Source organism: Prinia subflava, chromosome 4 (genome assembly GCF_021018805.1).
Source record: "Prinia subflava isolate CZ2003 ecotype Zambia chromosome 4, Cam_Psub_1.2, whole genome shotgun sequence".
NCBI lineage: Eukaryota > Metazoa > Chordata > Aves > Passeriformes > Cisticolidae > Prinia > Prinia subflava.
This window is the reverse complement of record NC_086250.1, coordinates 73,173,509-73,185,892: the sequence shown is the minus strand read 5'-3', so window position 1 is coordinate 73,185,892 and position 12,384 is coordinate 73,173,509. Positions and strand designations below refer to the sequence as shown.

Genomic DNA, 12,384 nt, shown 5'->3' with positions numbered 1-12,384 from the left:
ATGGATGGATGGATGGATGGATGGATGGATGCAGGGATGGATGGAGGGATGGATGGATGGATGGATGGATGGATGGATGGATGGAGGGATGGAGGGATGGATGGATGGATGGATGGATGGATGGATGGATGGATGGATGGATGGATGGATGGATGGATGGATGGATGGAGGGATGGATGGACGGATGGATGAGTGGTCCCACAGCTCAAACATCGGCAAAGCCAGACTGGGCCGAGTTTAGGCTCTGACCTGGGCTGTGCTGGGGCAGGGCATGGGTGGAGGTCACCCGAGACCTGCTGCTGCTGCTTTTAATTCAATCCTCTTGGAAACCATGGAACTGTGGAATAACCTGAGCTCGGAAGGACCCACACGGATGGTGGAGCCCAATAATCTGCAAGGAATACACTGACAATGGAAATCCTGGAATCCTGGAATGGTTGGGGTGGGGAGGGACCTCAAAGTCCCCCCAGTGCCACCCCTGCCGTGGACAGGGACACCTCCCACTGTGCCAGGGTGCTCCAGCCCCATCCAGCCTTGGACACTTCCAGGGCTGTGGAATCCTCACCCTCTCTGGACAGAGACACAAATTCATAACTCATAGAATCCAATTTATATTTCAGTTTTCCGTGGCACACAGAATGCCGAGCCCAGGGAGGAAGTTTTCATTAATCAACTTTGGAGAACATTTTTAGGAATCTGTCCCATCAATTAGCGACAGGAATCCTTTCCTTTTAATCCTTGTTTTTCATTTTACAGAAAAACAAAGACAAAATTGGCTTTTAGAGATTTGTTTTGCTATTATAATAATTAACTGCATTCATTTAATTATATGTACACTTCTATATTTTAGATTGATTTAATAGTAAAAAACCTCCTGCCTATGAAAATTTGGTGACTTCAGGGAGGATTTTTTTTGTTCCAAAAAAATTACTTTTGGCCCCCAGAACCAAAACTCCCTGGTTTTAACGTAACCTCTACCCAGATTAACTCTCTCCAAGGAACTAATCCTCCTCCTACTAATTAATCCTCCCTCCTGGAGCCCTCGATACCGAGTTTGGTTTATACAAGGTGCCCTTTGTGGTTAATCCGGGCTCCAGTCCTGGGATTGGGAGCAGGGCGGGAGCCCCGCTGCCCTCGGGGGTTGTTGGCAGGGTGGGATTTGCCCTTCACCCCCTGCCGAGGATGGGGAGAAATTCCAGCAATGCCTAATTCCCTCTAATTCCCTGGGATCCTCTGGGGGAGCCTGGCACACCCACGGCGCCCAGGCTGAGCTTTTCCCTTGGGATCCTGGAACCCTTCCCGTGAACCGGCAGGGAAAGTGTGGAGTGGGTCCTGCGGGAAGCACAGCCCCACGGCCATTTAACTCCTTTTTGTGGGTTTTGTGGTGTGGAAACGTCGCTGGAGTGAATCAGGGTTTGATTTACTGTCGAAGAAGAAGGGGCTGGTGCCTCTGGAATGCCCTGGAATGCCGCTGGAATGCCTCTGGAATGCCCTGGAATGCCGCTGGAATGACTGGGAGAACCTCCCACCCCTCCTGCTGCTGCTGCCCCGTTCTCCCAGTGCAGATTTGGGGTGGAAACTGGGAATCTGGACCGTGGGTTCCAGAGGCCTGTGGGGACGTGGAAGAAGGAGAATCCATCACCGTGGGTGTCCGTCATTCCCAGAGATCCCAAACACCGTGGATGTCCGTCATTCCCAGCAATCCCAAACACCGTGGATGTCCGTCATTCCCTGTGATCCCGAACACCGTGGATGTCCGTCATTCCCGGCGATCCCAAACACCGTGGGTGTCCGTCATTCCGGGAGATCCCAAACACCGTGGATGTCCGTCATTCCCGGCAGTCCCAAACACCGTGGGTGTCCGTCATTCCCAGCAATCCCAAACACCGTGGGTGTCCGTCATTCCCAGAGATCCCAAACACCGTGGGTGTCCGTCATTCCCGGCGATCCCAAACACCGTGGATGTCCGTCATTCCCTGCGATCCCAAACACCGTGGATGTCCGTCATTCCCTGTGATCCCAAACACCGTGGATGTCCGTCATTCCCGGCGATCCCAAACACCGTGGGTGTCCGTCATTCCCGGCGATCCCAAACACCGTGGATGTCCGTCATTCCCTGTGATCCCAAACACCGTGGATGTCCGTCATTCCCTGTGATCCCAAACACCGTGGATGTCCGTCATTCCCGGCGATCCCAAACACCGTGGATGTCCGTCATTCCTGGCGATCCCAAACACCGTGGATGTCCGTCATTCCCAGCGATCCCAAACACCGTGGATGTCCGTCATTCCCAGCGATCCCAAACACCGTGGATGTCCGTCATTCCTGGAGATCCCAAACACCGTGGATGTCCGTCATTCCCGGCGATCCCAAACACCGTGGATGTCCGTCATTTCCAGAGATCCCAAACACCGTGGATGTCCGTCATTCCCAGAGATCCCAAACACCGTGGATGTCCGTCATTCCCGGCGATCCCAAACACCGTGGGTGTCCGTCATTCCCAGAGATCCCAAACACCGTGGATGTCCGTCATTCCCAGCAATCCCAAACACCGTGGGTGTCCGTCATTCCCGGTGATCCCAAACACCGTGGATGTCCGTCATTCCTGGAGATCCCAAACACCGTGGATGTCCGTCATTCCCTCTGATCCCAAACACCGTGGATGTCTGTCATTCCCAGCAATCCCAAACACCGTGGGTGTCCGTCATTCCCGGAGATCCCAAACACCGTGGATGTCCGTCATTCCCGGAGATCCCAAACACCGTGGATGTCCGTCATTCCCAGCAATCCCAAACACCGTGGGTGTCCGTCATTCCCTCTGATCCCAAACACCGTGGATGTCCGTCATTCCCGGAGATCCCAAACACCGTGGGTGTCCGTCATTCCCGGCAATCCCAAACACTGTGGATGTCCGTCATTCCCAGCAATCCCAAACACCGTGGGTGTCCGTCATTCCTGGAGATCCCAAACACCAGCCAGCTCCACCAGGGCCGTCAGGGATGGAGCTGTTCCACCACGAAATTCCTCTGGGATGGAACAAACCATCGGATGCCAGGCCTCAGGTTCAGTCTACAAGAACCACATGAGCTGGGGAGGAAGGGCTTGGAGCAGAACAATTCCGTGAGGAATGAGGGAATGGCCAGTTGGGTCCTGGAAGGGTCACCTGGAAAGGAAGGACTTGGAGCAGAACAATTCCATGAGGAACGAGGGAATGGCCAGTTGGGTCCTGGAAGGATCATCAGGAGAGGAAGGAGGAGCAGAACAATTCCGTGAGGAATGAGGGAATGGCCAGTTGGGTCCTGGAAGGGTCACCTGGAGAGGAAGGACTTGGAGCAGAACAATTCCATGAGGAATGAGAGAATGGCCAGTTGGGTCCTGGAAGGGTCACCTGGAGAGGAAGGACTTGGAGCAGAACAATTCCATGAGGAATGAGGGAATGGCCAGTTGGGTCCTGGAATGATCACCTGGAGAGGAAGGAGGAGCAGAACAATTCCATGAAGAATGAGGGAATGGCCGGTTGGGTCCTGGAAGGGTCACCTGGAGAGGAAGGACTTGGAGCAGAACTCAATCCATCGCCTCTGCTGCGCTGTTGGAGTAGAGGCAGATGAGAATTAAAAACCCATTCCCAGCTAAATCCAGCTGGGAAAATTGTCACAGCAAGGAGAAGGAGAGATCCCAGCCGGGGGTGGAAGGAGTTGGGATGGAAAAACATCCATGGACACCCTCAGGGGCCACCTGCACCCGTCCCCGCGGGCGATGGGGATTTCGGGAATTCCATCCCATTCCTGCCCTCCTCGATGGGGATTTCAGGAATTCCATCCCATTCCTGCCCTCCTCCATGGGGATTTCGGGAATTCCATCCCATTCCTGCCCTCCTCGACGGGGATTTCAGGAATTCCATCCCATTCCTGCCCTCCTCGATGGGGATTTCAGGAATTCCATCCCATTCCTGCCCTCCTCCATGGGGATTTCAGGAATTCCATCCCATTCCTGCCCTCCTCGATGGGGATTTCAGGAATTGCATCCCATTCCTGCCCTCCTCGATGGGGATTTCAGGAATTGCATCCCATTCCTGCCCTCCTCGATGGGGATTTCGGGAATTCCATCCCATCCCTGCCCTCCTGTGCTCCCGCAGCCGCCTCCTACACGGACAGCTCGGACGATGAGACCTCCCCGCGGGACAAGCAGCAGAAGAACTCCAAGGGCAGCAGCGATTTCTGCGTCAAGAACATCAAACAGGCCGAGTTCGGGCGGCGCGAGATCGAGATCGCCGAGCAGGGTGAGCTCCCCTGAGCCCCCCGAGCCCCGCCGGGGCAGCCCCGGGGGCTGGGGTGGGAAAGGTTCTGTGGGGTCTGGGGAAGGGTCTGTGGGGTTTGGGGATGGGAAAGGTTCTGTGGGGTTTGGGATGGGAAAGGTTCTGTGGGGTTGGGGATGGGGAAGGTTCTGTGGGGTTTGGGGAAGGTTCTGTGGGGTTTGGGATGGGAAAGGTTCTGTGGGGTTTGGGATGGGAAAGGTTCTGTGGGGTTTGGGATGGGAAAGGTTCTGTGGGGTTTGGGGATGGGGAAGGGTCTGTGGGGTTTGGGGGTGGGAAAGGTTCTGTGGGGTTTGGGGATGGGGAAGGGTCTGTGGGGTTTGGGGGATGGTTCTGTGGGGTTTGGGATGGGAAAGGTTCTGTGGGGTTTGGGGGGTGGGAAAGGTTCTGTGGGGTTTGGGAGATCAGGAAGGTTCTGTGGGGTTTGGGGAGATCAGGAAGGTTCTGTGGGGTTTGGGATAGGGAAGGTTCTGTGGGGTTTGGGATAGGGAAGGTTCTGTGGGGTTTGGGATGGGAAAGGTTCTGTGGGGTTTGGGATGGGAAAGGTTCTGTGGGGTTTGAGGGGATGGGGAAGGTTCTGTGGGGTTTGAGGGGATGGGGAAGATTCTGTGGGGTTTGGGGTATGGGAACCTTCTGTGGGGTTTGGGGAGATGGGGAAGGTTCTGTGGGGTTTGGGGAGATCAGGAAGCCTCTGTGGGGTTTGGGATGGGGAAGGTTCTGTGGAGTTTGGGATGGGGAAGGTTCTGTGGGGTTTGGGGTGGGAAAGGTTCTGTGGGGTTTGGAAGATCAGGAAGCCTCTGTGGAGTTTGAGGGGATGGGAAAGGTTCTGTGGGGTTTGGGAGATGGGAAAGGTTCTGTGGGGTTTGGGAGATGGGAAAGGTTCTGTGGGGTTTGGGAGATGGGAAAGGTTCTGTGGGGTTTGGGATGGGGAAGGTTCTGTGGGGTTTGGGATGGGAAAGGTTCTGTGGGGTTTGGGATGGGAAAGGTTCTGTGGGGTTTGGGGAGATCAGGAAGCCTCTGTGGGGTTTGGGGTGGGAAAGGTTCTGTGGGGTTTGGGATGGGGAAGGTTCTGTGGGGTTTGGGGTGGGAAGGGTTCTGTGGGGTTTGGGATGGGGAAGGTTCTGTGGGGTTTGGGGTGGGGAAGGGTCTGTGGGGTCTGGGATGGGGAAGGGTCTGTGGGGTCTGGGGAAGGGTCTGTGGGGTTTGGGGTGGGAAAGGTTCTGTGGGGTTTGGGGTGGGGAAGGTTCTGTGGGGTTTGGGGAAGGTTCTGTGGGGTTTGGGGAAGGTTCTGTGGGGTCTGGGGAAGGTTCTGTGGGGTTGGGGATGAGAAAGGTTCTGTGGGGTTTGGGATGGGGAAGGTTCTGTGGGGTTTGGGGAAGGTTCTGTGGGGTTTGGGGTGGGAAAGGTTCTGTGGGGTTTCGGAGATGGGAGAGTTTCTGTGGGGTTTGGGGATGGGGAAGGGTCTGTGGGGTTTGGGGATGGGGAAGGTTCTGTGGGGTTTGGGGATGGGGAAGGTTCTGTGGGGTTTGGGGATGGGGAAGGGTCTGTGGGGTTTGGGGAGATCGGGAAGCCTCTGTGGGGTTTGGGATGGGGAAGGTTCTGTGGGGTCTGGGGAAGGTTCTGTGGGGTTTGGGATGGGGAAGGTTCTGTGGGGTTTGGGATGGGGAAGGTTCTGTGGGGTTTGGGGTGGGAAAGGTTCTGTGGGGTTTGGGAGATGGGAGAGTTTCTGTGGGGTTTGGGATGGGGAAGGTTCTGTGGGGTTTGGGGTGGGAAAGGTTCTGTGGGGTTTGGGGTGGGAAAGGTTCTGTGGGGTTTGGGAGATGGGAGAGTTTCTGTGGGGTTTGGGATGGGAACGGTTCTGTGGGGTTTGGGATGGGAAAGGTTCTGTGGGGTCTGGAAGATCAGGAAGCCTCTGTAGGGTTTGAGGGGATGGGGAAGCTTCTGTGGGGTTTGGGATGGGAAAGGTTCTGTGGGGTTTGGGGATGGGGAAGGTTCTGTGGGGTTTGGGGAAGGTTCTGTGGGGTTTGGGGATGGGGAAGGTTCTGTGGGGTTTGGGGGATGGTTCTGTGGGGTTTGGGGTGGGAAAGGTTCTGTGGGGTTTGGGGAAGGTTCTGTGGGGTCTGGGGATGGGGAAGGGTCTGTGGGGTTTGGGGGATGGGAGAGTTTCTGTGGGGTTTGGGGAGATGGGGAAGGTTCTGTGGGGTTTGGGGATGAGAAAGGTTCTGTGGGGTTTGGGATGGGAAAGGTTCTGTGGGGTTTGGGGAGATCAGGAAGCCTCTGTGGGGTTTGGGGTGGGAAAGGTTCTGTGGGGTTTGGGGATGGGGAAGGTTCTGTGGGGTTTGGGATGGGAAAGGTTCTGTGGGGTTTGCGGGGATAGGAAAGGTTCTGTGGGGTTTGGGGAAGGTTCTGTGGGGTTTGGGGATGGGAAAGGGTCTGTGGGGTTTGGGATGAGAAAGGTTCTGTGGGGTTTGGGGATGGGAAAGATTCTGTGGGGTTTGGGAAAGGTTCTGTGGGGTTTGGGGAGATCGGGAAGCCTCTGTGGGGTTTGGGATGGGAACGGTTCTGTGGGGTTTGGGGTGGGAAAGGTTCTGTGGGGTTTGGGGATGGGGAAGCTTCTGTGGGGTTTGGGGAGATCAGGAAGCCTCTGTGGGGTTTGTGGGGTGGAGAAGCCTCTGTGGGGTTTGTGGGTTGGGGAAGCCTCTGTGGGGTTTGGGGGATGGGAAAGGACCTACAGGGTTGTGCTGTGTAGTTCCAACGAAGCATTAGAGGAATAAATTGAACTTATTTTGTTAAATCAGTAGGAAAGGTGAAATCCATCCCACAAACGTCACAATTTGGGTTTAGCTTGATTATCTCAAAAAAACCCCAGCAAAGGCCAGGCAGGGTTCAGGTGTTGGATGTTGGAGAGGAGCAGCAGCAAATCCCAAATCCTCATCCCAAAGGAGATTCTCCTTCATCCTCACCTGGAGGCAGAAATTTGAACAGAACAGGGAAAATTCCAGAGGGATTTGGGGTCATTTTGACCTATTTGGGGTTTCCTCTCCGGGCTTTGGCTGGTTTGAGGCTGTGTGAATTTATGGGGACACCGGGCAGGGGGTGGCTGCTCCTCCTGGGCTCTTCCCGCCCCATTCCCAAACCCCTTTTCCCGTTTTCCCTGCAGAGATGCCGGCGCTGATGGCTCTGAGGAAGAGAGCCCAGGGGGAGAAGCCTCTGGCCGGGGCCAAGATCGTGGGCTGCACCCACATCACGGCACAGACGGCGGTGAGAGCCCGGAATTCCCACTGCTCATCCCTTAAAACTGACCCCAAACAGGGAATTCCCACTGCTCATCCCCTAAAACTGACCCCAAACAGGGAATTCCCACTGCTCATCCCCTAAAACTGACCCCAAGCAGGGAATTCCCACTGCTCATCCCCTAAAACTGACCCCAAGCAGGGAATTCCCACTGCTCATCCCCTAAAACTGACCCCAAGCAGGGAATTCCCACTGCTCATCCCCTAAAACTGACCCCAAACGGGGAATTCCCACTGCTCATCCCCTAAAACTGACCCCAAACAGGGAATTCCCACTGCTCATCCCCTAAAACTGACCATAAACAAGGAATTCCCACTGCTCATCCCCTAAAACTGACCCCAAGCAGGGAATTCCCACTGCTCATCCCCTAAAACTGACCCCAAGCAGGGAATTCCCACTGCTCATCCCCTAAAACTGACCCTAAACCTGAAATTCCCACTGCTCATCCCCTAAAACTGACCCCAAACGGGGAATTCCCACTGCTCATCCCCTAAAACTGACCCCAAGCAGGGAATTCCCACTGCTCATCCCCTAAAACTGACCCCAAGCAGGGAATTCCCACTGCTCATCCCCTAAAACTGACCCCAAGCAGGGAATTCCCACTGCTCATCCCCTAAAACTGACCCCAAGCAGGGAATTCCCACTGCTCATCCCCTAAAACTGACCCCAAGCAGGGAATTCCCACTGCTCATCCCCTAAAACTGACCCCAAACAGGGAGAGGAGGAGCTGCCATTGTCCCCAAGCAGGACAGCCGTGATTCCTCCTGGCTGGATTTGGGACTTTACCAAATGAAATCTTAACATATAAAAATAAACTTTGCAGTTGTTATTTATGGCATCCATTTAAACAGTTTAAAAATGCTTTAATTCCAAAATTGTTTTTTGATGCTGCCTAAAAACAAATTCCGAGGTCCCTGGGAATCCTCCGGTCCTGGAATGGTTTGGGTTGGAACAGACCTTACAAATATCCAATTCCAATGGGCAGGGACACCTTCCACTAGACCAGGCTGCTCCAGCCTGACCCTGAAGCTTAAAACCAACCTCAGAGACTCCCAGAAAGTTAAACCCAACTTAGAAGACCCTCCAGAAGTTTAAACTCTACTTTAGAGACCCCTCCAGAAACTTAAAAACAATTTCAGAGATCTTCCAGAAGCTTAAACCCAATTTCAGAGAGCCCCAAAACCTTAAACCCAACTTCAGAGACCACCCTAAGAGCTTAAACCCAACTTCAGAGACCACCCTAAGAGCTTAAACCCAACTTCAGAGACCCTCCAGAAACTTAAACCCAACTTCAGAGACCTTTCAGAAACTTAAACCCAACTTCAGAGACCTTTCAGAAACTTAAACCCAACTTCAGAGACCTTTCAGAAACTTAAACCCAACTTCAGAGACACCCCAGGAGCTTAAGCCCAACTTCAGAGACCCCCCCCGAGTGTAAACCCAACACCAGAGACCTTCCAGAACCTTAAACCCAACTTAAGAGCCCCCCCCAGAACCTCAAACCCAATTTAATCCCCCCCAGACCCTTAAACCCAGTTTAAGAGCCCCCCCAGAACCTTAAACCCAATTTAATCCCCCCCAGACCCTTAAACCCGGTTTAAGAGCCCCCCCCCAGAACCTTAAACCCAATTTAATCCCCCCCAGACCCTTAAACCCAGTTTAAGAGCCCCCCCCAGAACCTTAAACCCAATTTAATCCCCCCCCAGACCCTTAAACCCAGTTTAAGAGCCCCCAGGAGCTTTCCCAGCCAGCACAGCCCCCGTTCTGTGTCTCTGAGCTGCCTCCCCGGTGTTTGTGCCAAGAACCCCCCAGTTCTTCCCCTGAGCTGATTTTCCCGGGGTTTTTGCGGTACAATTCCCGTTTTTCCGGGCTTATTTTCCCGTTTTCTGGGCTGATTTTCCCTGTTTTTCCGGGCTGATTTTTCCGGGGTTTATGCGGCAGAATTCCCGTTTTTCCGGGCTTATTTTCCCGGAGTTTTTGCGGTACAATTCTCGTTCTTCCAGGCTGATTTTCCCTGTTTTCCAGGCTGATTTTCCTTGTTTTTCCAGGCTGATTTTCCCGGGGTTTTTGCGGTAGAATTCCTGTTTTTCCGGGCTAATTTTCTCTGTTTTTCTGGGCTGATTTCCCCGTTTTTCCGGGCTACTTTTTCCGGGGTTTTTGCGGTAGAATTCCCCGTTTTTCTGGGCTGATTTTCCCTGTTTTTCCGGGCTGATTTTCCTGGGGTTTTTGCGGTACAATTCCCATTTTTCCAGGCTGATTTTCCCTGTTTTTCCGGGCTGATTTCCCTGTTTTTCCAGGCTGATTTTCCCTGTTTTCCAGGCTGATTTTCCCTGTTTTTCCGGGCTGCTTTTCCCGTTTTTCCAGGCTGATTTTCCCTGTTTTCCAGGCTGATTTTCCCTGTTTTTCCGGGCTGCTTTTCCCGTTTTTCCGGGCTGATTTTCCCTGGTTTTTGGGCTGATTTTCCCTGTTTTCCGGGCTGATTTTCCCGTTTTTCCGGGCTGATTTTCCCTGTTTTTCCAGGCTGATTTTCCCGGGGTTTTTGCGGTACAATTCCCGTTTTTTCCGGGCTGCTTTTCCCTGTTTTCCCGGGCTGATTTTCCCGGAGTTTTTGCAGTACAATTCCCGTTTTTCCGGGCTGATTTTCCCTGTTTTCCGGGCTGATTTTCCCGTTTTTCCGGGCTGATTTTCCCTGTTTTTCCGGGCTGATTTTCCCGGGGTTTTTGCGGTAGAATTCCCGTTTTTCCGGGCTGATTTTCCCTGTTTTTGGGCTGCAGGTGCTGATGGAGACGCTGGGAGCGCTGGGGGCTCAGTGCCGCTGGGCCGCCTGCAACATCTACTCCACCCTCAACGAGGTGGCCGCAGCCCTGGCCGAGAGCGGTACGGGAATCCCGGGAATTCCGGGGGTTCAGGGGAATTCCGTATGGGGTTTAGAGGGAATTCCGTGTGGGGTTTAGAGGGAATTCCATGGGGGGTTTAGGGGGAATTCCGTGGTGGAGTTTTTGGGGAATTCTCCTGAGGTGTACAGGGAATTCTGTGTGGAGTTTAGGGGGAATTCCTCCTGGGGTTTATAGGGAAATTCTGCATTTTATAGGGAATTCCTCCTGGGGTTTGTAGGGAATTCCTCCTGGGGTTTGTAGGGAATCCCTCCTGGGGTTTATGGGAAATTCTCCTGCATTTTATAGGGAATTCCTCCTGGGGTTTGTAGGGAATCCCTCCTGGGGTTTATGGGAAATTCTCCTGCATTTTATAGGGAATTCCTCCTGGGGTTTATGGGGAATTCCTCCTGGGGCTTATAGGGAAATTCTGCATTTTATAGGGAATTCCTCGTGGGGTTTGTAGGGAATCCCTCATGGGGTTTATGGGGAATTCCGTGTGGGGTTTGCAGGGAATTCCTCCTGGGCTTTGTAGGGAATCCCTCATGGGTTTATGGGGAAATTCTCCTGCATTTTATAGGGAATTCCTCCTGGGGTTTAGGGGGAATTCCGTGGGGGGTGTGCAGGGAATTCTGTGTGGAGTTTGTAGGGAATTCCTCCTGGGGTTTATGGGGAATTCTCCTGGGGTTTATGGGGAATTCTCCTGGGGTTTATGGGGAATTCTCCTATGGTTTATGGGGAATTCCTTGTGGGGTTGGTAGGGAATTCCTCCTGGGGTTTATGGGGAATTCTCCTGGGGTTTGTAGGGAATTTCTCCTGGGGTTTAGGGGGAATTCCATGGGGGGTGTGCAGGGAATTCTATGTGGGGTTTATGGGGAATTTCTCACAGGTTTTATGGGGAATTCCGTGTGGAGTTTGTAGGGAATTCCTCCTGGGGTTTATGGGGAACTCCTCATGAGGTTTGTAGGGAATTCTCCTGCATTTTATAGGGAATTCCTCCTGGGGTTTATGGGGAATTCCTCATGTGGTTTATAGGGAATTCCTCCTGGATTTCGTAGGGAATTTCTTCAGGATTTTGTAGAGAATTCCTCATGGGTTTTATAGGGAATTTCTCCTGCATTTTATAGGGAATTTCTCCTGGATTTAGTAGGGAGTTTCTGCTGGATTTTGTAGAGAATTCCTCCTGCATTTTATAGATAATTCCTCATGGATTTTGTAGGGAATTTCTCCTACATTTTATAGGGAAATTTTCCTGGATTTTTAGGGAATTTCTCTTGGATTTTAAGGGGAAATTCTCATGGATTTTATAGAGAAATTCTCCTGCATTTTATAGGAAAATTCTCCTCCATTTTATAGGGAATTCCTCCTGCATTTTATAGGGAATTTTTGCTGCCCTATCATGTATCACCTCTTGGAGTTTTTCCTCTTTATTCTCTTCAGTTTCGAATAAACCTCCAGCACAAAATCAACCCTTTCCAAAGCTCTGGAACTCTTGGAATGTTTTTTTTCCTGGCCTTACCCAGGTAAAATCCTTGGTAAAAATGTCGTTTAATGAGCTGAAGCTGGAAGTTGTTTTGCTCAGAGAAACGAAGCTAAATTTGGTTTAAATTCTGTATTTTGTGGCATAACTTGGGTGAAAGGGAGAATTTGGGGGAGAATGTAATTCCCAAAGCAGAATCTGAGCGTGTGAGGATCACCTGGGAAATCCTGGGGATGTCCAGGAGTTTTACCTGGAAAAATCCAGGGATTTTCCCCAAAACCAGAGATTTTATCTGGGTGAGGCCAGAGGATTTAACCTGGATACATCCAGGGATTTTACCTAGGACAGACCAAGGATTTAACCTGGATAATGCCAAGGGTTTTACCTGGATACACTCAGGGATTTAACTTGGCAAAGTCAGGAGA

At 52.5% G+C, this 12,384-nt stretch overlaps 1 protein-coding gene across 1 annotated transcript in view; it reads left to right on the top strand.

Annotated features, from left to right (window-relative positions):
* Positions 1-12,384, top strand: part of AHCYL2 (adenosylhomocysteinase like 2) — a 38,454-nt gene that overhangs the window by 4,126 nt on the left and 21,944 nt on the right. Inside the window, exons 3-5 of the mRNA XM_063397174.1 lie at positions 4,136-4,279; positions 7,473-7,573; positions 10,381-10,483. Of these exons, the coding sequence (XP_063253244.1) occupies positions 4,136-4,279; positions 7,473-7,573; positions 10,381-10,483 (348 nt within the window). The remainder of the gene's footprint in view (positions 1-4,135; positions 4,280-7,472; positions 7,574-10,380; positions 10,484-12,384) is intronic.